We start from the raw sequence: 25,734 nt of genomic DNA, 5'->3' as shown, positions 1-25,734 counted from the left end.
GAGACCAGAGATGCTGCCATCGCCTTTTACTTACTTATCTATCTGCTAACTGCTGAGGATCTGCGGTTGTGGCGTGGCTGGTGCATTCTGGTGCAGTCGCTGAGACCTTTGTGTGCTGCTCCTACATATCTTTTTGACCATCCTGAGGGTTGGTCATCAATATAAGGAGCCTTGAAAATCCCCTTACTGTGGTTATCCCATGAGTAATGTAAGAAATGAAAATCAGACATCATGTACAACATGACAACCTCTTTCTAACAAAGCCCTAACCAGCCCTGTACCTCACATGGATCCAGAGATCTCCCCATTTATTACTCTGATAGATTTATATCAAGCTGACCGCTCAAGGGGAGTGTCTTCTCTACTGCAGCTCAGGAGGCGTGTCCATGCTCTGCCTATCACAGCTCAGGAGGCGTGTCCATGCTTTCCCTATCACAGCTCAGGAGGCGTGTCCATGTTCTTCCTATCACAGCTCAGGAGGCAGCTGAAGGATGAAACTGAGCATGTGCGGCCATCTCAGTGAGCAGGTCAAAGAAATAAGCAAATAACATACAGCGGGTGGCGCTATGCAGATACATTTTATTGAATAACTCAGTGGCAATGATACATTTTTAATTACATGCAAATATAAAAGTATTCAGATGCAGGTGATGGTTTGAAAACTGTAGAATATTTTTTGTGGGACAACCCCTTTAAGAAAGTCAAGCTACCACTTTGTTAGCAAAATCAGACAGTTGTTCATTTTATGATTATGTAAAGCATTTCTTTTTCTCAGCTACAAAGCTATCCGACCCCAAATTATGTCGAGACATTCAGTTCACACAAGAGGAGATTCTGCATTTCAGAGCAAATTGTATTGAAATAATCAACATTTATGCATATAAGCGATATAATAGGAATCTGCTGAGAATGTGCTGATTAAAGGATGAGGCCAAGCATCTTTCCTTTCTTAGCATTGTATCTGTGGATCTATCCTCAGGCCAATAGTGTGGTTCGCCACTGTGAAAATAAAAAGATAAATTCATAAAAGCAACATCGCATTAGAGATGGAGCCAGGATCACCCTGGCGGCAATAACTAGCTCAGTCCACTACGTTCTCAGTAACGTTTCATGACTTTCTCGATTACCATAGCTGCTGTTGCTCCCGGGCGGTCTCTGTAATCAGGGGTTTAGGTGGAGGTATCCCCTTGTGTTTTTTTTCCCTCCCCTATTGATTGTTTTCACCCATGTATTTGTTTAATTATACTCAATAAATATTTTTGTTATATTTTATATGATATTCTCTGTGAATTTGTTTGGGGCTATTAGTTAGTTCTATTGTAGGTGTTACACCAGTAACTTGGCCAGGTGATGGCAATGCTGCCTCTGCGTTGTAATGCTGGGATTCCTGTTCCAGTGTCCTCCTCTGCCTCCTCATCCTCCACTTTGTCCTCACCTTCCCCTCTAGGCACAGGTCACAGAGGTCCTCCAGCATATCATCTATGCAGAGCTAGGCGTTGTCACACGGTTCTGCAGCTGCCTTGGCGAAAGCAGCTAAATCAGGGGAAACTTGTAAGCGTCATCAATAAAGAAATCAAAAACTGGCTGCCTCCTCGACAACTGGAGATGGGAATCCAACTGGAAAAACATTTTGTCTGCACTGCATCAGGGAGGGCGCACGTTTTCAATTTCATCGTCACCTGGTTCCTCAAGTCTTCCACTGAACTGCAAGAGCTGTTAAAAATGTCCAGGAAACTGTGCATGCACTTCAGCCACTCTTACCGTGCAAAACACGGCCTCCTTGAGCTACAAAAGCACAATGCTCTTCCCCAACATCACCTGATATGCAACGTTTCCACCTATTGGAACTCCACGCTCCATATGGTAGACCGCCTGTACTAGCAGAGGAAGAGGGTCAGCGATTTCTTAATGCTGCAGACAGACAGGTCTACTCCCTGGTGTAACTTCTGCGTTATTCAGTGGCAGCTCATGTGTGACAAGTGCCGTTTGCTCATGTCCTTTGAGGAGGCCCCTTTATTTGTCACTCATGGGTAGAACTATGGGATAAATGATGTCATTCCATTCCCTAACATCCTGGAGGGGAAGCTTACAAATATAATTGGAGAGGGGACAGAAGACATGCAATCTACATTTCATGGCCACCTGAGCCGCGAGGAGGATGAACTGGCAGAGGAGGATGAGAACATAAACACCCAAGAATTTTATACACAACTACACGGTCAGTATTTGGGCAGTATTTGATACAGTAAGTATTTGTAAGCCAAAATCAGGAGTGGGTCCAAAACACAGAGGAGAAGCAAATAATTCCATTCCATTTTATCTTTGTTTTGGACCCACTTCTGCTTTTGGCTTACAAATACTGATTAAATACTGATTCAAAATACTGACCAAATACTGACCGTCTGAAAGAGGCTTTATGGATGCTCAAAATACTGGATGTGATGTGAACACAACATGTCACTGCTACTGCTGCTGCCCCCCCAGTCTGTCACAAGGCCACTATTTTACGTGTTACTGCCACTGCTGTTGGACCCTATCCCCACTGTGTTATGGGGCCACTATTTTCACTGCCGCTGCTGCCTCCCTCCCCACTCTGTCATAGGGCCACTACTTGAATCTTGGGGCACTGCGCGGTTAAGTCCATGGCAATAAATTAGACCTGACGCTAGCATTGACCTGTAATACTGACACACAGTGAATCTACAGCAAATGGAAGGGAATAAAAAGTGTGTTTTTGACCTCCAACAACATGCATTAAAATAATAAAAATTTCTACACTACTTTATTGGCGCTGCCTCCATTTATTTATTTTGTTCCACTAAAGTACCATTGGACTGCAGCGGTGCACACAGTTTTTTTGCTCTACTGAAGGCTGCTGTATGCTTTTCTTTTTGTTTAACAAAACGGATTAGCTATGAATGTGTGTGGACTACAATGTGATGCGTATGGCGATAAAGTACATCTGCCTGTAATACTGATGGCACATGTAACGGACCGTTTCAGCAGACAAGGGGTTAAGATCCGTTCAGGCGATATGCCCCTTTCCGAGAGACAGGCACAGCTACTGCAGAACACCAAACTCCCGAACTGGATACAAAATAGCACTCCAAACTGGAACCTCGCGGATAGCTGCCAGCAGACGAACAGGAAAAGCGTATCAGTCAGCTTACACTCCTGGCAATCAGTCTCCAACAGCATACAGGGAATCCCCCCAATAACGAGACAAGGCTCCGTGTTGAGGGTCAAGCAGTGATCTGACTGTACTTCAAGTACAGCCTCTTTTATTGATAAAAACCAAACATAGTACTGCCCACAGGGTTTTGAAATCCAACCAATCAGTAATTCACAACACACACAATGTAAATACAGCAACCAATCGTTCCCGCCCCCTAGAGGACCAGAAGGGAGACTGCGACACAGAACAGATACAACATATCCCCACAATGCATCATGGTTTCCTCCTCTCTGCCTGGGAGACGACCGAAGACAATCCAATTATCTCTCAGGACAAAGGGGAGATCACCAATACACATGTGGAGACAACAGGACAGGAATCACCACCCAAACACACAATGGCACACCCCCACAGCAAACACAGACATTTAACATATCCCCAGATAGCTCAAGTCTGAGTGCATATCATTAGGTGAATGGCACTCAGAATACATGAATACAATAATATTAGCTATCTGGGTGCCCTCACATAACATACAATTTAACCGAACGCATAATAACATAAAATACAATTCTACAGACAGATTTAAGCTGTGCGGCCGGTCTGTCTTCTCCTTTAAAGTTACTATGGGCCATAATCCTGAGGCAAGAGGCTTTTAAACAGCCCTCTCCAAAACCCAGTGGCGAGGTTGGTTTCGCCACACATCTCCCCCCCCCCAGGGAAGACTAACCAGATACCTGACCTCACGCCGGTCGGTACCTGAGTTAGTCTGGCAGCCCACCCACAACCCAATACTGGACCTGTTGAATTTAGTAGGCTGTCTCTGTCCAGTGAATCCACCAAGGTTATATTTGTAGCTGGTACTCCCGGTCTCTGAGTTGCTCCCTGGCTTGGAGTGGAGGTTGCTTTGTGGGCAGGGATCAGCGGTACTCTGCCCTGGTACCAGCGTTACCACGGAAGAAGCCTGGTTGGAGTCTGGTTGTTGGAGGGGGAAACCGACTGTCTCCCCTTTGTCTAAACAGCCCTGTTGCTGGGGGACAGGACCGACTGTCCCTACCCCCTGTGCTGTAAGTGCAGAGACCACGGTCCCATCTGCACAGTTGTGGGGCTTACTGTCTCCCCCTGGTGCGTTAATCTGCCGCTGGGGAGAGGGGGTAACAAGCTCCTCTCCCATACATACTTCCAGCCGCTGGGGAGGGCGACCGACCGCCTCCGCTCCCAATACAGTGTCCTGCTGCTGGGGAAAGGAGACTGGGCTCTCTATTCCCTGTAGGACACTCTGCCGCTGGGGGACAGGACCGACTGTCTCTGCCCCCTGTAACTCCGTCTGCCGCTGGGGAATGGAGACTCGGCTCCCAATTCCCAAAAAATCATGCTGCTGCTGGGGGGCAGGAACAACTACCTCTGCCCCCTGTAACTCAGCCTGCCGCTGGGGAGGGAGGCCGCTGCTCTCCTCTCCCTGCACTTCACACTGCCGCTGGGGAATGGAGACTGGGCTCCCACTGTCCCGCAACCATAACTTCCGATGGAGGTCCACCCAACGTGGCAGCTGACCGTCACCTTCTGCCTGGTATAGTAGGGTCTTAGACACTAGATTCCTCACGAACTTCACGTATTTCTCAGCTGGATTGGGTCCGAAGAAGTTCAGCCGCAACCACATCATACGGTCAAATTCCTCCACAGAGTATCTGTACTCCACTGCTGGTTCCATCCTGGTGCTTTTAGGGTCACTGTACTGAGACATGCGTTGCCCTTAAGTTGTAAAATCCAAAGAAATGGTGTCTCCTGTAGCTGTCCTTCTGGCTGTAGGAACGATCCCGCTGCTTGCCACCAATGTAACGGACCGTTTCAGCAGACAAGGGGTTAAGATCCGTTCAGGCGATATGCCCCTTTCCGAGAGACAGGCACAGCTACTGCAGAACACCAAACTCCCGAACTGGATACAAAATAGCACTCCAAACTGGAACCTCGCAAGTAGCTGCCAGCAGACGAACAGGAAAAGCATCCAATCAGCTTACACTCCTGGCAATCAGTCTCCAACAGCATACAGGGAATCCCCCCAATAACGAGACAAGGCTCCGTCTTGAGGGTCAGCAGTGATCTGACTGTACTTCAAGTACAGCCTCTTTTATTGATAAAAACCAAACATAGTACTGCCCACAGGGTTTTGAAATCCAACCAATCAGTAATTCACAACACACACAATGTAAATACAGCAACCAATCGTTCCCGCCCCCTAGAGGACCAGAAGGGAGACTGCGACACAGAACAGATACAACATATCCCCACAATGCATCATGGTTTCCTCCTCTCTGCCTGGGAGACGACCGAAGACAATCCAATTATCTCTCAGGACAAAGGGGAGATCACCAATACACATGTGGAGACAACAGGACAGGAATCACCACCCAAACACACAATGGCACACCCCCACAGCAAACACAGACATTTAACATATCCCCAGATAGCTCAAGTCTGAGTGCATATCATTAGGTGAATGGCACTCAGAATACATGAATACAATAATATTAGCTATCTGGGTGCCCTCACATAACATACAATTTAACCGAACGCATAATAACATAAAATACAATTCTACAGACAGATTTAAGCTGTGCGGCCGGTCTGTCTTCTCCTTTAAAGTTACTATGGGCCATAATCCTGAGGCAAGAGGCTTTTAAACAGCCCTCTCCAAAACCCAGTGGCGAGGTTGGTTTCGCCACAGCACAGTACCTACAGCACGGATTTACTTTGGATGTGGGTGCACTATAGCGTACTGCACATGTCGATACACTCTCCCTGCAATCTCCCTGCAGTTTAACTTCCAATCTTTCACACTGTGATTGGAGTTTACCAAGTGGGATGAATAGGATTAGGCAGAGTGGCCTGGGTATACCTGATTGATCGTGATTTGTGACAAATTAATTCAGAATGAATCAAATTTCTTGTATAAGTTTCCGCAAATTGGCCGAATCAAATTTTTAAAAAATCCGCTCATCTCTAGTTTTAACTAAAGAAAAAGGAGATTTTAATTTGGATTCCAGTGGAGCTGGATCGCTTTCTGTTTGGTTTGTTTTCTGGCATCTGATCTGAGTTATGTATTCTTTTAGTCAGTCTGTATTTATTCTAAGGTCCCTATTTAATAAGGCGGTTTCCAGCAGTAAGACTGGAGCAGCTTCAGAATGGCAGCAGGGAAATCAATGAAAGTATGGTGTCTTTTTTACTTTTAACCCACTGTAAGCCACATAAAAATGTTGTACCAAATGGACGACCACTTTAAGTGGTCTGGTGTCACTCTGTAGTTATTTCTGAGGTCTGATATAGGATCTGTATTTTTTCTGACCTCTGTCTTAGATTAGGGGGGCTTGTTTAATATCTGTATTTTTTGGGGTCTTGTCTGAGTGTAGATGTATTTAGGGGCTTTGAGGCCTGAATTTATTCTGGGGCCTGTAGTTAGTCTGTAGTCTAGTCTTCGGTCTATATTTTGGGGGGCATTCCAAGGTTTTTCTGGGGCCTATATGTACTCTGCAGTCTGGTCTGTCATCTGTATTTCAAGGTGCAATCCAGAGTTATTCTGGGGTTGGTAATTATTTTGTAGATTGTTTCTTCTCGGGTCTGGTCTGGGGTCTGTATTCTTTACAAGGTGTGATGAAGGATATAAGCACTGTGTGATTGGGATATAGAAGGTGAGCAATGTTTGGGGGAATGGTCTATGTAAATACAGACGTGGACAAAATTGTTGGTACCCTTTGGTCAATGAAAGAAAAAGTCACAATGGTCACAGAAATAACTTTAATCTGACAAAAGTAATAATAAATTAAAATTCTATAAATGTTAACCAATGAAAGTCAGACATTGTTTTTCAACCATGCTTCAACAGAATTATGTAAAAAAATAAACTCATGAAACAGGCATGGACAAAAATGATGGTACCCCTAACTTAATATTTTGTTGCGCAACCTTTTGAGGCAATCACTGCAATCAAACGCTTCCTGTAACTGTCAATGAGACATCTGCACCTCTCAGCAGGTATTTTGGCCCACTCCTCATGAGCAAACTGCTCCAGTTGTGTCCGGTTTGAAGGGTGCCTTTTCCAGACTGCATGTTTCAGCTCCTTCCAAAGATGCTCAATAGGATTGAGGTCAGGGCTCATAGAAGGCCACTTTAGAATAGTCCAATTTTTTCCTCTTAGCCATTCTTGGGTGTTTTTAGCGGTGTGTTTTGGGTCATTGTCCTGTTGCAAGACCCATGACCTGCGACTGAGACCAAGCTTTCTGACACTGGCTAGTACATTTCTCTCTAGAATTCCTTGATAGTCTTGAGATTTCATTGTACCCTGCACAGATTCAAGACACCCTGTGCCAGACGCAGCAAAGCAGCCCCAGAACATAACAGAGCCTCCTCCATGTTTCACAGTAGGGACAGTGTTCTTTTCTTGATATGCTTCATTTTTTCGTCTGTGAACATACAGCTGATGTGCCTTGGCAAAAACTTCGATTTTTGTCTCATCTGTCCACAGGACATTCTCCCAGAAGCTTTGTGGCTTGTCAACATGTAGTTTGGCATATTCCAGTCTTGCTTTTTTATGATTCGTTTTCAACAATGGTGTCCTCCTTGGTCGTCTCCCATGTAGTCCACTTTGGCTCAAACAACGACGGATGGTGCGATCTGACACTGATGTTCCTTGAGCATGAAGTTCACCTTGAATCTCTTTAGAAGTCTTTCTAGGCTCTTTTGTTACCATTCGGATTATCCGTCTCTTAGATTTGTCATCAATTTTCCTCCTGCGGCCACGTCCAGGGAGGTTGGCTACAGTCCCATGGATCTTAAACTTATGAATAATATGTGCAACTGTACTCACAGGAACATCTAGTTGCTTGGAGATGGTCTTATAGCCTTTACCTTTAACATGCTTGTCTATAATTTTCTTTCTGATCTCTTGAGACAGCTCTTTCCTTTGCTTCCTCTGGTCCATGTCGAGTGTGGTACACACCATATCACCAAACAACACAGTGATTACCTGGAGCCATATATATAGGCCCAATGGCTGATTACAAGGTTGTAGACACCTGTGATGCTAATTAGTGGACACACCTTGAATTAACATGTCCCTTTGGTCACATTATGTTCTGTGTTTTCTAGGGGTACCATCATTTTTGTCCATGCCTGTTTCATGAGTTTATTTTTTTACATAATTCTGTTGAAGCATGGTTGAAAAACAATGTCTGACTTTCATTGGTTAACATTTATAGAATTTTAATTTATTATTACTTTTGTCAGATTAAAGTTATTTCTGTGACCATTGTGACTTTTTCTTTCATTGACCAAAGGGTACCAACAATTTTGTCCACGTCTGTATGTATCATTGGACAAAGTGAGTGAATTTCAATCTACAGAAGTGATTCCAAAGTAACAGAAGTCATTTCTGCATACAGTACTTACCATGCTCTGTCTCATTTTTCAGTAAAAATACGGAGGTGAAAATCAACTTCTTGAGACTCAGAATAGGTTGCTGCCACAATGACATATTCCCCTGCAGAAAGCTCACACTGACCCGATACATCACGGTAAGTAGCTAAATGCTCAAAAACCGGATTGTTTTTTTTAAAGAACTCTTTCCCCAGAGGACTTTGGTCTGAAGGTAGAACCTGTTGTATAGAGAACACAATGATGACTATACAGTAATAGTGTAACATTAGCATCAGTTACCATTATGTCTGTATATAGTGCAAGTATCACAGAGCGGAAGAAAACTGTAATAAAGCCTACATGGATGGTAAAATGAATCCATTATCCAATATCTTTCTATTTATTGGCTATTTATATAGTGATATTCAGTAGCAGCTGTAGTAGCAGTAGTAGTAGTAATAGTAGTAGTAATAGTAGTGGTGATAGTAGTACAGTAATAACAGCGGTAGTAGTAAAAATAGTGATAGTAGGGTGGTAGTAGTAGTGCTAGTGGTAGTAGTGTGGTTGTAATGGTAGTAGTAGTAGGGTGGTAGTAGTAATAGTGGTAATAGTAGCAGAAGTGGTATTGGTAATATTAGTAGTAGTGGTAGTAGAGTAGTAGTAGCACTGCTGCTGATAGTAGTGGTAGTAGTTAGACATAGTAGTACTGGTGGTAGAAGTAGAAGTAGTAGTAATAAGAGTAGGGCAGTAGTAGTAGTAGTGGTACTGTCACAGCCACTATCTCTGGCTGTGACCTTCCCTCCTTGCTCGTTCGGCACTCCTCGCTGAAGTTTTGTTTCGGTGTGTTATTTGTGGTTCTGTATGGGTTAACTCCCCTGTGTTCCTATTAGGAGTAAATCCTCTCTGCTGCACCCAGGGAACCTGTATATAAGGCTGAGGTTTCCTCAGTTCTGCGTCAGCTCTCCTGGTGTGTGTTGTCTTGTCCTGCTCCTAGTTTGTACCCACTCTCACATGCTGCTGACCCATGGGATCCGTGTCTGTGCTCTGTGGGTTTCCTACTTGTTCATTCCCGTCTTCTTTCCTGTGTTTTGTTATCTGTTCTGCCTGTTATGTTTGAGTTACCTTGTGTATTTATATTTCTCTGTTCAGCAAGGCCTTTCTGCAGCATGCCTTGCTGCAGAGTGCTATGGGCAAGGCCGGGCAGTATACCACTGGTGGAGCTAGTCCTTCTCTGCTCATTGCCACTCCTGTTCCCTTGCGTGAACTCCTGCTTGTGTTTTTAGTTGCTATTTGTATTTGCCTGTTTATGTTTGCCTATGTACCGTCGGTACCTTCTGGTACCTGTTGTCCATTCGTTCCTGCTGTCACTGTCTAGTTCACGCTCCAGAGTGGACCCTGGCAACTTCCTGCTGCAAAGCCTAACCCTACCATCCGGGGCCCTAGTGAATTCCAGGAGTTGCTTAGTCATGCCCCTCTGGAGTATTACTAGACAGTGGCACAGTGGGGGTTTGCTCCCACTGTGCTGATGGTAGATAGAGCTCATGTTTTGTCTGTGCTGCCTTCCCTGGTTTTTGTTTGTGCAATAAACTCTTGTATGTCTGTACCTGATTTCTGTTTGTTTATTGCTTGACGATGCGGTGGTCTCTCTACTAGTGGTAGGAATAGTACTAGTGGTAGTAGTGGGAGCGGTAACAGTGGTAATAGTAGCAGTAGTAGTAGTGGTAAAAGTAGCAGCAATGGTAGTACTAGTAGTAGTATAGTGGTAGTAGTACTGCTAATAGTAGTAGTGGTGGTAGTAGTAGATGTAGTAGTGGTGGTAGTAGTAGTAATAAGAGTGGGCCAGTACTAGTAATGGTAGTAGTAGTAGAAGTGGTAGTGGAATAGTAGAAGTAGTAGACGTAGTAGTAGTGATAGTGGGATAGTAGTAAAAGTAGTGGTAGTAGTGGGATAGTAGTAGTAGTAGAAGTGGTGGTGGTAGTAGTAGTAGAAGTAGTAGTGATAGTAGTAGTGGTAGTGAAGTAATTGTAGTACAAGTATTAGTAGTGATAGGTAGTAGTAGTAGTGTTAGTTGTAGTAGTGGTTATAATAGTAGTAGTAGTGGTGGTAGTAGGGATAGTAGTAGAAGAAGTAGTGGGGTAGTAGTAGTGTTGGTAGTAGTGGAAGAGGTAGAGGTAGTAGTAGCGGTAGTGGTAGTAGTAGTAGTATTAGTAGTGGTAGTAGTAGTCTGCAACCTCACTCACATTTTGGTGCAATTTGGCTCATCTCTTTTCAGACATATTTAATAAGAAAGTGAGCCAAAAATAATAATCTGCTTGGCCCCACCTGTCGAAAAGGTGTGGCTTAGCGGGGGCTCCGGTGCATTACTATGACAGCCCAGGGCCTGCTAAAGGTTCCCAGGCCTGTTATGGTTAACTACCTGTAAAGGCATGCACAAGGCACAGCTCAGCAGGGAGACCGTCAGAATCCCATAGACCAATAGTACTTCATTATGGTGTATGGGACTATATTAGCTCTAAAGGGGATAAAAGTTATTGTAAAAAATTAAACATAAAATCATCCCACCGTTCTCAATTTTACATATTAAAAATAAACAATAATAAAAATTAACATGGTGGTATTGCCACGTCCGAAAATGTTTGAACTATTAAGATATAAAAATATTTTTCCAATATGCCATAGCAAAAAAAAAAAGTAAAAACATAAGATTTGCAATTTTTTGGTCATCTTGTCGCCCCATTCCCCAAAAAATATAAAAAAGTAATTAAAAAGTCATACATACCCCAAAATAATGCCAATAAAAACTACAGTTCGTCCCACAAAAAACAAGCACTTATACAGCTCTATAGACAAAAAATTTAAGGCTCTTGGAAAATGACGATGCCAAAAAACATTTTCATTTTTTTAAGTATTAAAACAAAATAACAACTATAAAAATGTAATACTATTGACCCGTAATTGGGTCAATTTTTGGACGTGGTATTGGCACGTCCGAAAATGTTTAAACTATTAAGATATAAAAATATTTTTCCAGTATGCCATAGTGGGAAAAAAAATGTAAAAACATGAGATTTTCTATTTTTTGGTCATCTTGTCCCCCCATACTCCAAAAAATAGAAAAAAAGCTATTAAAAATTCGTACTTACTACATACCCCAAAATAATGCCAATAAAAACTACAGTTCGTCCCACAAAAAACAAGCTCTTGTACAGCTCTATAGACAAAAAAATTAAGGCTCTTGGAAAATGACGATGCCAAAAAACATTTTCATTTTTTTAAGTATTAAAACAAAATAACAACTATAAAAATGTAATACTATTGACCCGTAATATTAAGACCCAAAAAAACCTTGGCAGCACTGTGTTTTTTTTTTCAATTTTACTCCACAAAGATTTGCTAATATAAAACACAGTACATTAAATGGTGCCATTAAAAAGTACAACTTGTCCTCCAAAAAAATAAAGAAAAAGTTATGGCTCTTGGAATGTGGGGAGGAAAAAAAATGAAAATGCAAAAATGACAGTGGGCGGGTCTTTCAGTCAATAGGGTCTGATATCCCTTTGGAGACTAAAACCATGACCCTGGTGTGAGCAGCAAATAAAATCTGCCCATAGCTATTTAATTATCTAAAATTGTATGCACAGTATGTCTGAGTATATACATTGGGGACAATACATTAAAGGGATTGCTTCACTAAAAATATTGTACAGTTTTCAAACCAGCACCTGGATCTGAATACTTTTGTAATTGCATGTTATTAAAAATTTTGCATAGCCACTGAGTTATTCAATAAAATGTATCTGTATAGTGACACCTACTGTTTGGTTATTTTCTTATTTCTTTGTCCTGCTCACTGAGAAGGCCGCACATGCTCAGTTTCATCCTTCAACTGCCTCCTGAGCTGTGATAGAGAGAGCTGAGACATGCCCACTTAGCTGCAGCAGAAAATACACTCCCCTTGAGCTGTCAGCTTGATATAAATCTAGCAGAGCAAAGACTGGAAGATCTCTGGATCCATGTGAGGTACAGGGCTGGTTCTGCCTTTATTAGAAAGGTATTGTCTTGTACTATATGACTAGAGTTGAGCGGACACCTGGATGTTCGGGTTCGACCGAACTTCACAAAAAAGTTTGAGTTCGGGACCCAAAGTCAATGGGGACCCTAACTTTTGAGCACTAAAATGGCTCTAAAAAAGTCATGGAAAGGGCTAGAGGGCTGCAAGTGGCAGCAAAATGTGGTTAAGAGCATGGCAAGTGTGGTTAACAAATGTGGATAGGGAAATGACTTCAAATAACATAAAATGCGTAAAAATGAAAAATAATTATCTTGATCTAGGAGGAGGAGGTCCATATGGAGTAGGAGGTTGTTTAGGTGGTGGATATGGCGGTGTAGGTGGAAGCGGCGGTGGGGAGAAGGATGTAGCCAACACTGGTTTTTGGTTTTGTTTTTTATTTTATTTTATTATTATAATTTTCTAATTTTTCTTTAAATTTGGGTAGACCCCAAAACATTGGGAAATATAACCTGTGATAACCCTCTCCAGCTGTGCTAAACACACGTTCAGACAATACCCTGGCTGCAGGGCAGGCCAGCACCTCCAAGGCGTAAAGGGCAAGCTCAGGCTATGTGCCCAATTTGGAGACCCAGAAGTTGAAGGGGGCAGACCCATCATTCAGTACGTGTAGGCGTGTGCACACATACTGCTCCACCGTGTTGCTGAAATGCTGCCTCCTGCTAAGACGTTCCATATCAGCTGGTGGTGCTGGTTGTTGTGGCATGCTGACAAAGCTTTTCCACATTTCGGCCATGGTAACCCTGCCTTCTGAGGTGCTGGCGTTGCCAAAGCTGCGTTTGCGACCTCTTCCCCCTCCTCTGCCTTCGCCCTGTGCTTCCACTGTGCCCCCGCTGTCAGGTGGGAATGCCACCAGCAACGCATCTACCAGCGTGCGCTTGTACTCGTGTGTCTTACGATCATGCTCCAATGATGGAATTAAGGACTGTACGTTGTCCTTGTAACGGGGTAGCGTGGCCTCCCAGTAATCAGCACAAGTTAGAATGTGGGCAACCCGGCGGTCGTTGCGGAAACACTGCAGCATGTAATTGCTCATGTGTGCCAGGCTGCCCAGACGCAACGACAAGCTGTCCTCTGTGGGAGGTGTATCGTCTGTGTCCTCTGTATCCCCCCAGCCACGCACCAGTGATGGCCATGAGCTGGTTTGGGTGCCATCCTGCTGTGAACATGGTTCCTCCTCCTCCTCCTCCTCCTCCACCTTGTCATCCTCCAGAACTGTGCCCTTGCTGGACAATTGTGTACCGGGCGTTTGTGGGTGCAGGAACCCACCCTTGGAGCCACTTGTGAATAACTGGCCTGAAACCTTTGGAAATTATCCCTCTTCCTCCTCCTCCTCCTCCTGTGCCACATCCTCTTCCATCATCGCTCAAAGCGTTTTTTCAAGGAGGCATAGAAGTGGGATAGTAACACTGAGAACGGTGTCATCGGCACTGGCCATGTTGGTGGAGTACTCGAAACAGCTTAACAAGGAAAACAGGTCTCGCATGGAGGCCCACTCATTGGTGGTGAAGTGGTGCTGTTCCACCGAGCGACTCACCCGTGCGTGCTGCAGCTGAAACTCCACTATCGCCTGCTGCTGCTCGCACAGTCTGCAGCGCTGACAGGCGAGCAGCAGCAGCAGGCAGAGAACCCGAAAGCGCGCACAGACGGCCGGCACTTTATTCAGCAGCTCTGACATATCGGGGTAATTTTTAAGGAACCTCTGCACCACCAATTTCAGCACATGCGCCAGTCAATGGATGTGCATCAAACCGGCTAGTCCCAGAGCTGCTACGAGATTTCGCCCATTATCACACACCACCAGGCCAGGCTTGAGGCTCACTGGCACCAACCACTCATCGGTGTGTTGTTCCATGCCCGTCCACAGCTCCTGCGCGGTGTGGGGTTTGTCCCTCAAACAGATAAGTTTTAAAACTGCCAGCTGTCGTTTACTTCTGGCTGTGCTGAAGTTGGTGGCAACGTAACAGGAGGCAAAGAGAAGTGTCCTGCAATCCTCGGTGGTGGAAGGACATGCGCCAAATTGCTATCCGCCTCAGGCCCAGTTGCCACTGCATTTACCCAGTGTGCTGTTAGGGAGATATAATGTCCCTGACCATGCTTACTGGTCCACGTATCCGTAGTTAGGTGGACCTTGCCACAGATGGCGTTGCGCAGTGCACACCTGATTTTGTCCCCCACTTGGTTGTGCAGGGAAGGGATGGATCGCCTGAAAAAGTAGTGGCGGCTGGGCACGAGGTACTGTGGAACAGCCACCGCCATAAGGCTTTTAAAACTCTCTGTCTCAACCAGACAGAATGACAGCATTTCAAAGGCCAGTAATTTTGAAATGCTGACATTCAGGGCCAGGAATCGCGGGTCGGTAGGGGGGTACTTCCTCTTTCGTGCCAGTGTTTTGGAGAAAGAGAGCTGAACACTTCTGTGGGACATTGTGGAGATGCTTGGTGACCCAGGTGTTGGTGTTGCTGGCAGATCCTCTGTTTGCAGGGTGACAGGTGGCATTGTCACTCCAGAGGGGGATGAAGAGGCCATGACTGCAGCAGAAGAGGAATCAGGAGGAGCCAGAGACCTTTCTTTGTTTTTGAGGTGTCTACTCCACTGCAGCTTGTGCTTTGCACTTAGATGCCTAGTCATGCAGGTTGTGCTCAGGTTGAGAACGTTTATGCCTCGCTTCAGGCTCTGATTGCACAGCGTGCAAACCCCTTGTGTCTTGTCGTCAGCACATTGTATGAAGAACTGCCACACCAGGGAACTTCTTGGAGCTGGCTTTGGTGTGCTCGGTCCCTTGCTGCGGTGGGCAGTAGCAGACGTACTGTCTATGGTACGGCCGCTCCGCTTTTGCACCCTGCTCCCTCTTCTGCTGTGCCGGTGGCTCTGTGCGACCACTGCCTCTTCCTCCGAACGACACAGGTCACTCGCATGACCTTGATTCCATGTGGGGTCGAGGACCTCATCGTCCTCCACATCATCTTTCACCCAGTCTTCACTCCTGCCCTCCTTGTTGGTCTGCACACTGCAGTTGATACCTGTGTTTCGTCATCATCCGAGACATGCTGTGATGGTCCTCCCATGTACTCATCCTGAAACATAAGTGGTTGGGCATCGGTGCACTTAATCTCTTCCACTTCTGGGCCAGGGCTAAGTGGATGGCCCTGGGAAACCCTGCTAACAGAGTCATCAAAAAGCAGAAGAGACTGCTGCATGACTTGGGGCTCAGACTGCTTGGCTGATTTGCAAGGGGGTGAGGTGAAGGACTGATGGCCATGGGCTGCAGGTGCCAACTCTGATTTTTCAGCAAGAGACTGGGTGGGAGAGAATGTGAAGGAACTGGAGGCACTGTCAGCCACCCAATCTACTATCATCTGTACTTGTTCTGGCCTCACCATTCGTAGAGCCGCATTCGGCCCTACCAAATAACACTGAAGGTTCTGACGCCTACTCGCACCTGAGGAAGGTATTTTACTTGTGCGTGTAGCTGGCACAGAACGACCACGTCCTCTCCCTGCAACAGGAGCTCCACCAGCAGCACCACGACCGGGGCCACGTCCCTTATTTGGCGCTCTCCTCATTCTTTGCGTTCACCCACCAAACTAACAGATGGTTTATGTCACGCAACAATGTAACCGCCAATAGTCGACAATTAAGTTCACTGAGAGTAAGGCAGTGCCGGTGTCATAAAGAGGAAAAATTTCAGGCGAATTTTATACAATTACCCCATGGTCACAAAAATTTTTCATTTGTCAACCAACAATGTAACTGCAGTATTAACTGGTTGTATTTGATTGTCATAAATGCAACAAAGGCCGCAAATGTATTATCTTGCCCAAAATGGGTGTTTTTTTATACCAGAATATAACAGCAGTATCTAACGCTTGTATTGGACTGTCAGAAATGCAGCGAAGGCTGCAAATTTATTATCTTGCCCAAAATGGGTGTTTTTTTAATACCAGAATATAACAGCAGTATCTAACGCTTGTATTTGACTGTGACAAATGCAACAAAGGCCCCAGATGTAGGGTCTTGCCCAAAATGGGTGTTTTTTTAAACTCAGAATATTACTGCAGTATTTAAAGTTTGTATTTGACTGTCACAAATTCAGCAAAGGACCCAAAATGTATTATCTTGCAAAAAATGGGTGTTTTTTTTTAAACCCTGAATATAACTGCAGTATTTAAACCTTGCAGTTGACTGTCACAAATGCACATATGCGGTGCTGGTGCACTGAAATTGCACAAAATGGCTGCCGACGCCCACCTAACTAACAGATGGATAAAGGTTCTTTTTATGTGTCACTGGGCTCAGGGCAGAGTAAAAAAAATGGTGCACTGCACGCATAAAACAAAATCGATGTAGATTGCAGAGTTAACAAGCACTTCTGATAACAGATTCTTTCCTATTCTCTCCCTCACAGCAGCAGCATCCTATCCCTACACTAGTAAGAGCAGAGTGATGTGCAGCGCTACGTGACTCCAGCTTATATAGAGGCTGGGTAACATGCTGCACTGGCCAATAACAGCCATGCCATTAGTAGCGATGGCTGTGATGGCTTCTAAGGGCACACGAGTTAAACTGCTGCCTTTGAAAAAGCGCCATTAGCTCGCCAAACACCGAACTCGAACCCAAACTTTTACTGAAAAGTTCGGGTTCGGGTCAGGGGTCGTCCAAAAATCCTAAAGTTCGGTACGAACCCTGTAACTGACCGTTTCAGCAGACAAGGGGTTAAAATCCGTTTAGGCGATATGCCCCTTTCTGAGAGACAGGCACAGCTACTGCAGAACACCAACCTCCTGAACTGGATAAAAAATAGCACTCCAAACTGGAACCTCGCGAATAGCTGCCGGCAGACGAACAGGAAAAGCGTACAGTCAGCTTACACTCCTGGCAATCAGTCTCTAACAGCATATAGGGAATCCCCCCAATAACGAGACAAGGCTCCGTCTTGAGGGTCAGCAGTGGTCTGACGTGCTGGCACACTCAGCCTGGTTTTTATTACAGTTGTTGCAAATACAGGTCCGCCCACAGGGTTTTGAAATACAACCAATCAGTAATTCACAACACACACAATGTAAATACAGCAACCAATCGTTCACACCCCCAGAGGACCAGAAGGGAGACTGCGACACAGGACAGATACAACATATCCCCACAATGCATCATGGTTTCCTCCTCTCTGCCTGGGAGACAACCGAGGGCAATCCAATTATCTCTCAGGACAAAGGGGAGATCGCCAATACACATGTGGAGACAACAGGACAGACATCACCATTCAAACACACAATGGGACAATAGAACCACACCCAGCATATTCCTCCCAAGCTGACAAGTTACACTTATTATAAATTGTTACAACTTTGTGAGGTTACATTGTCCATACATATAACTTACATCAATTTAAACAGTATAACTTGGGGGACAAACCTATCCAAAATTCCCTGGAATAGGTTCAGGGGTTTAAAAGTTAGTAGGGGCCATAATCCTGAGGCAAGAGGCTTTTAAACAGCCGCCTCCAAAACCCAGTGGCGAGGTTGGTTTCGCCACAAACCCGAACTTTACAGTTCGGGTTCGCTCAACCCTATATATGACGTCTGATTTTCATTTTTTACATTAGTCATGGGATAACCCCTTTAAGGCAATACTCTGTTGTATTTCAAATACTGTTTTGGGTGTTTTTGACTTCCGGTGTGATGCTCCACCTACTCCGGCCTTGCATTAGGCATAACACAATGTGCAGTGGCAGGATAGTTTCAGAAGTGGAACATAATAAAAAAAAAAAATTATAATAATAATAAAAATTAACAACAACCTTATATACATAGAAGCCAATGTTAAGCGTTTCCATATGATTCTTCCTTCGATCCTTCTGTGTCAGAGACACAACGAGAGTGCATTTCTTGGTGGCATCACCATCTTTAGCCTTCAATTGCATCCGGTACTGGGGGTTGGTGCTAAATCTGGCTGAGTGTGAAATAACATAACAGTGCAGGATAATAATATATGAATAGTAGTGGATGCAGTACTTCATATACCAGGCACTGATACTTTCTCCTGCTATAAAAGGGTTGACCACTTTTGGCAATCCCATTTTATTAGATAACTCCATCTCCGAAAAGCTGATCATATCTGTGAGGCAGATAATAAAATGGCTGCACAACATTTCACATACAAACAATAGAGCTGAGAAATGGGAATCATTCTAAATTAAAGTGGTATAATACCTACTATAAATGGAAAAATAGAAGCTTTTTGCGCACATTTTTGATCAAACGTGTGTCGGTATGTGAAATGTTGTGCAGCCATTTTATTATCAACCATGTTTGCTTGATGGATATGCACCTGTGACTATGAATATGAATGTGCCAGTCTAAATTTTCTTGTAGCATATTTGTAAGGCAAACATAATCTAAGTATAATTAAGACATTTTTAAATAATATTAAAAAAATGAAAACACTGTCCTCTCCTCTATCTGGGAAAAGCCAGGTCGGCAATGTTATCGCCGATCACAGACATTAGTTCCAGGTGTCTGCTGTGTGAAACAGCAAAAACCCGGCAGCTATGACTTCCACTTCACTCCGGAGCGCGCACCATCTTTAAATACACGACATCCGTCGTACATGCACGATGCGTGTTGTCAAGGGGTTAAAGTTTTTGCTATGTAAATGTAGTGAAAGACTACAAGAACTTTATGCATTTGGTTTTGTCGTATTCATACTGACCCACAGAAAAAAGTGACTCTGTTATTTTTACTGCATAGTAAATATCATAAAAGCAAAACCTCAAAAAAAGGAAGAATTGTGTGTTTAAAAACCTATAATTTTTATGTGTTTCTCGGTACATTATATGGTACAATAAATGGCCACGTTGACAGAAAAATACTAAAATTACAACTCTTGGAAAAAAGGGGATGAAAAAAATGACAACAAAAAACTAAAACTGCCTGCAGTGGGTTGGGAGTAATCCTCCTGGTTGTATAGTACATAAAGGATGGACTCACTTCATAAGATGAGTTGTGGGATTGTAGACATCTGTATAACGTATGACAGTGGCAGGCATGATTTCGGAGAACACACATTCTTACCCAAACCTTTCCTCCCTCCATCGCTGATTCCCTTCTTCCAGCTTCCATTGAATTCTGTCAGGGACCAGTTAAAGTCGTCACCACAGCACACCTCGCTCAGGTGGATGTTACAGATCTCCAATATTTTAAACTCTTTCAGATAGTCATCGAAGGGCATCCTGCAAACAACCAAAACTATGTGTTTCACAGATTTCCAAATTTCCACTTTCCAAATTTAAAGAGGACCCGCCACCTCTCCTGGCACGCCCGTTTTAGTAACATTTATGCCACAAGCCCCGGTGGAGGGGATGATGGGAATGGTAGTGATTCTGGTTGCAATAATTATTCACAGTGGAAATCCTCATACTGATGCTCCCTAGGGCCAGGGCCGTGATAGAAGGACAGACCCTTTCTTCCCTTGGGGAATACGCTAATGTTGGGGCTCCTGCATAATGGTAATTGGGATGCCCTTGGTGTTGTGGGTTTGGTGCGGGTGCAAGGCAGGAGATGTAGGTGCTGTGGCCCACATATAGTGCTGGAGTCAGTAACCAGGCCATTTCTAGAAAATAACAAGTCTATCTTTATTGGGAGTTGTAGTACATCCACCAGATCTAAAGAGTAATCTCCCAAGGAAAGAAACCCATCTTGCTTGCACTATTTTTGGACCATCAGGATGACCATCTAAGTGTAAAAGAGAGCGGTAGTGTCACTGGATGCACCCTGGGTGTCTGATTGGATTGGATTTTTAAACAAGGTACTGGAGAAGTATGGTATGGGGGATATATTTTGGAAATAGATTATAATATTGTATAGGAAACCGCGTGCAACTGTAGTAGTTAAGGGTAAGGATTGGGACAAGACAAGGTTGTCCTCTGTTTACCTCCCTTTTGCTGACAATGTGTTTTTGGAGAACATGTGTAGTTCAATTGGTAAGTTGGTAGAAAGGGTTGATGAGTGTTCAAGATATTCAGGTATAGAAGTTAATAAAAGCAAATTGTGTATATTTGGGATTTTTGTCTTTGGGGAATTATGTGTTTCCAGTGTCTCCAACCATTAAATACCAAGGGATTTGGGTGAGTAAAGGGTGCATTAAATGGGCAGATCTTCTGCCCAATAATCGCTAACGCGCATTCCTATAAACACTCGTTAGCGATCAACTGGCAATCTAATACTGCCTCCGATTACACGCTCGTTCATCAGGCAATTCAGATCCTTCAGCATGCCGGCGGCAGATCGTGCTGTGTAATCATGATCTGCCGCCGGCACACCGCTGTCCTGCGTGATGGCTCCTCCCCATGCTGCAGAGTTATTTAACCCCTGTAGCTCGCAAACTGAGAACATTTTTAATAAAGACCAACTACAAAAAAATAATTTTTGCCCAAAATGAGTAGAATGCAACAATTTTATAAAATTGCCCCCAAAAGTTGTTCATAGCCTTTAATTAAATCTGGATTTCACCTGGTAACAACTTATATCTAATAGTCCAGTTTGGAAAGAGAAAAATATTTTAAGGTAATAGATTCTATTTATCACAAGTTTTTGTGGGGAGGGAGAACTCCTAGAACAGGTTAAAGAGGTAAAAGAGGCTTAGCTATTCCAGATGCTTATGTATCATTCCTGGCAACACACGGGTGGCTAGGTGGCGCTCCAGAATATCCACATGTTTTGGAAGCATTAATTGGTGGAAAATAAAGAGAGAAATTTGCTATTACAGGAAACATGATATATAGAGTTTGGTTAGGAGTCTCTGAATATCTGGAGCAACAACCGTTTATTTGATCAGAGTCTGAGAGAAGTATCCATCTGGGAAAGATTTGGGGCAACATGCCTCTCTCAGTTCTATAATCAAAAAGGAGTTAAAGACTATGGGTCTTCAATATCAGATCAGCAGGGGTCCGACACCCAGCACCTCCACCGATCAGCTGTTTGAAGAGAAGGCGGCGCTCTATGTCAACGCCGCTTCCTCTTCATTTCACTGCACTTCGCCTCGGAAGTGGAGTGCAATACAAGCACTTACACTACGCTACTGGAGACGAAACACAGTGTAATGAAGAGGAAGCAGTGCTCGTCTCACTGCTGATCGGTGGTGGTCCCAGGTGTTAGACCTAGTGTTGAGCACGAATATTTGAATAGCGAATTTTTATCGCGAATATCGCTACTTCGAGAATTTGCAAATAGTTAGAATATAGTGCTATATATTCGTTATATCGAATATTCAGCATTTTTTTCCATCTAAACACAAGATTCCTCTCTGCTTCTTGCTTGTGGGCCAATGAGAAGGAAGCAATGTCAAGTTCACAACAATACTTAGTGCACCAATCAGTAATCTGTAGTCAGACCTGCTAAAATGTGAAGTTGCACGTAATATTCTAATCAATGCCGATTAGTGCAATCGTGAATATATTGGAGCTCTTGACTCTATTTTCATATACAGCTATTGCAATGTTCTGCCGTGCCAATCATTTTCTCCAGTCTCAGGAGAAACTCATGAAACTTCTAGCAGCTTGAAAATCGTAGCCAAAGTGACCCATGCCTGTATTTCCCGTTACAAATTTGCATTACGTGATTTTTACATTGCCGATTTTTTGCATTCAATAAAATAATCTTGAATTCTCGAATTCGCTAAATATATGATGAATATTCTACAAAATATTTGTGAAATATTGCGAATTCGAATATAGCCCCTGCCGCTCATCACTAGTCAGACCCCCGCCAATCAGATATCGATGACCTATCTTATTACCAGCACAGCACAACCCCTTTAAGGCTGCAGGTTTTGGAGATTGGATGGAATCGAATATTGGTTACATTTTCACCCTTGATAGATATATGGTTTGGTTTTAGGATTATTTTAAATAAACAGTATGTATTTTTTCTCTCTCGCTCTTACTAAGGAGTGGGATCAGTTTGTGGATTTATGTAGGTAAATATAACTGCATTTCTATACTGATTATTGATTCTGTGTTAGTTTGATATTCTGAAATAAAGAAAATGTAAAAAAAAGTCTTGAACTGGTTTAAGGAGTTCTCTGGGACCAGTAACTTCTATTTTTATGGCCAGGCAGGATGCAAAAGTTAATAAAATGTCTTACCTGTCACCGGCACTCCAGTTCCTTTCTCTTCCACTTTTGGTCTCCACTGGACTGGAAGTGTGATGTGCCAACTACATGCATGTCTTAGCTGACAGCAGGGGCGTAGCTATAGGGGAAGCAAGGGAAGTGGCTGCTTTGGGGCCCGAGCTCAGAAGGGGCCCACTAAGGATGAGGGCTAAAAGATTTTATTGTCAGGACCCCTCAACAATATTATAAAATTACATTATATACAGAGAAACTGTAGGAAACGGACAGAGCGGCTGCTGGGCCTGGTCTAAGAGAGCAATTTTGACTAGCCACAGAAGTGGGGGTTGCAAAGGAGGAGGGGGTTGCAAAGAAGTTGCTTGGGGGGAAAGGGGCATTAAAAAATTTGCTGTGCGGCCCAGTCATTTCTAGCTACCCCACTGGCTGACAGCCAATCAATTTCTAGTCCAGTGGAGACCAGAAGTGGAGGAGAAGGGAGCTTGGTGCTGGACCTGAAGTGTCAGTAACAGGTGAGATGTTTTTTAACTTTTGCACCCTTGCGTAGCCATATAAACAGTAGTCACAGGCAGTTGGTTATTGATACCCCTGGCAAGACCCTGTATAAAGGGGCAGCAAGCAGGTAGTGTTCATGGGGCAGACTGTTTAATACAAGCTGATAACTCACCAAACTTCTCCATCTTCCTGATTAACATGGAGTTTTGCTCTTACATTGGGATCCACCATTCTCCACTCCTGGGAGCTGAGAGGACAAGAAGAAATCATGAAAATCAGAAAATTCCCTTTTAGACATTAATTTGCAAAGACTAAAGTCCAGGGAGTGGAAACCTTCCGTCACACGCGGCCAGCATACTCAAACATTACATTGGAAAAAGCCGACCACAAGCATAAAAAGGCCAAGGGCTGACAGCTGTCTTTGCCGACTTCCCATGAACAGACACTTTCGGCTCAGTCTGCACATGTATTTAGTAAGGGTCAGTAGGTTCACTTCCCCACTGGGTCTCCTGGGCACAGGAGGAATGACTGACATTCTTGGAGGGTGGTATTATCCTCACTCAGATGTGGCTGGCTCTCTGATCAAGATCTTCGAGAATCCCAGCTGCTGGACATCTACACTTACATGCAAGTTTTATTGATGACATAAAGACAATCATGTGAAATTTATAATACTGGTGTCTTCTTATGTGGCAGATGGACCTTTGAGCCCCCACAGACATCCAGACCCATGTGTAACTGCTACCTCTACACCGCTGATAGCTATGCCCCTGTCATCACGTTTATGACCTACTGTACTTTTAACATATCCACAGGGTGTCCCACTGTAAAAAGAGTAATCTTTAGGATGTAAATTTTTTTTATTGGATACTATTATGTGCAGCCTATTACAGTATTACATGCCTTTCTTATTTAATATACTCATGTATGTTGGCCAGACGGAGGCCAGAAGGACACTCTTGTAGACTCCCTATGAATGTGTTTAACATGTGTTACACAAACTTTCTCTTGTAACTTGATATGAACTCAGGATAGGTCATCAGTATCTAGTCGGTGGAGTTTGGCTCCCAGATGTAGGAAGGGGGTGCAGCACTTAGGTGAGCACTGCAGCCTCTTCCCTGGGCTATGATGTCCTTCATCACATAGCCTTCCTGCAGTTGAGTCCCATTCAAGCAATGGGATTGAGACATTCAAAGAAAATGGCTAGCTTACAGTCAATTTGCATATAATATTTACTGGTAACAGTAAAATATACATAATAATGCAATAATAAAAAATTATAAATAAGTCACGGTCCCTTTTAAATACAAACCGGATTCCAAAAAAGTTGGGACACTATACAAATCGTGAATAAAAACTGAATGCAATGATGTGGAGGTGCCAACTTCTAATATTTTATTCAGAATAGAACATAAATCACGGAACAAAAGTTTAAACTGAGAAAATGTACCATTTTAAGGGAAAAATATGTTGAATCAGAATTTCATGGTGTCAACAAATCCCCAAAAAGTTGGGACAAGGCCATTTTCACCACTGTGCGGCATCTCCCCTTCTTCTTGCAACACTCAGACGTCTGGGGACCGAGGAGACCAGTTTCTCAAGTTTAGAAATAGGAATGCTCTCCCATTCTTGTCTAATACAGGCCTCTAACTGTTCAATCGTCTTGGGCCTTCTTTGTTGCACCTTCCTCTTTATGATGCGCCAAATGTTCTCTATAGGTGAAAGATCTGGACTGCAGACTGGCCATTTCAGTACCCGGATCCTTCTCCTACGCAGCCATGATGTTGTGATTGATGCAGAATGTGGTCTGGCATTATCTTGTTGAAAAATGCAGGGTCTTCCCTGAAAGAGATGACGTCTGGATGGGAGCAGATGTTGTTCTAGAACCTGAATATATTTTTCTGCATTGATGGTGCCTTTCCAGACATGCAAGCTGCCCATGCCACACGCACTCATGCAACCCCATACCATCAGAGATGCAGGCTTCTGAACTGAGCGTTGATAACAACTTAGGTTGTCCTTGTCCTCTTTGGTCCGGATGACATGACGTCCCAGATTTCCAAAAAGAACTTTGAATCGTGACTCGTCTGACCACAGAACAGTCTTCCATTTTGCCACACTCCATTTTAAATGATCCCTGGCCCAGTGAAAACGCCTGAGCTTGTGGATTTTGCTTAGAAATGGCTTCTTCTTTGCACTGCAGAGTTTCAGCTGGCAACGGCGGATGGCACGGTGGATTGTGTTCACTGACAATGGTTTCTGGAAGTATCCCTGAGCCCATTCTGTGATTTCCTTTACAGTAGCATTCCTGTTTGTGGTGCAGTGTCGTTTAAGGGCCCGGAGATCACGGGCATCCAGTATGGTTTTACGGCCTTGACCCTTACGCACAGAGATTGTTCCAGATTCTCTGAATCTTCGGATCATGTTTTGCACAGTTGATGATGATGGATGCAAAGTCTTT

General features: G+C 43.9%; 1 protein-coding gene and 1 long non-coding RNA gene across 2 annotated transcripts in view; both read right to left on the bottom strand.

Annotated features, from left to right (window-relative positions):
• Positions 1-776: 776 nt before the first annotated feature.
• Positions 777-9,040, bottom strand: LOC122939191. Its single transcript, XR_006390100.1, has 2 exons — positions 8,618-9,040; positions 777-999 (listed from the first exon to the last, which is right to left on the bottom strand). It is a non-coding gene; the product is annotated as an uncharacterized LOC122939191 (long non-coding RNA).
• Positions 9,041-11,959: 2,919 nt separating this feature from the next.
• LOC122939504 (calpain-2 catalytic subunit-like) overlaps positions 11,960-25,734 on the bottom strand; it is a 100,734-nt gene continuing 86,959 nt past the window's right edge. Inside the window, exons 8-11 of the mRNA XM_044295571.1 lie at positions 23,446-23,520; positions 19,727-19,884; positions 18,454-18,605; positions 11,960-11,977 (exon numbers count right to left, since the gene is read on the bottom strand). Coding sequence (XP_044151506.1) covers positions 11,960-11,977; positions 18,454-18,605; positions 19,727-19,884; positions 23,446-23,520 — 403 coding nt within the window. The remainder of the gene's footprint in view (positions 11,978-18,453; positions 18,606-19,726; positions 19,885-23,445; positions 23,521-25,734) is intronic.

The sequence above is a fragment of the Bufo gargarizans genome, chromosome 5, assembly GCF_014858855.1.
Source record: "Bufo gargarizans isolate SCDJY-AF-19 chromosome 5, ASM1485885v1, whole genome shotgun sequence".
Lineage (NCBI taxonomy): Eukaryota > Metazoa > Chordata > Amphibia > Anura > Bufonidae > Bufo > Bufo gargarizans.
This window is presented reverse-complemented; position numbering and strand designations above follow the sequence as displayed.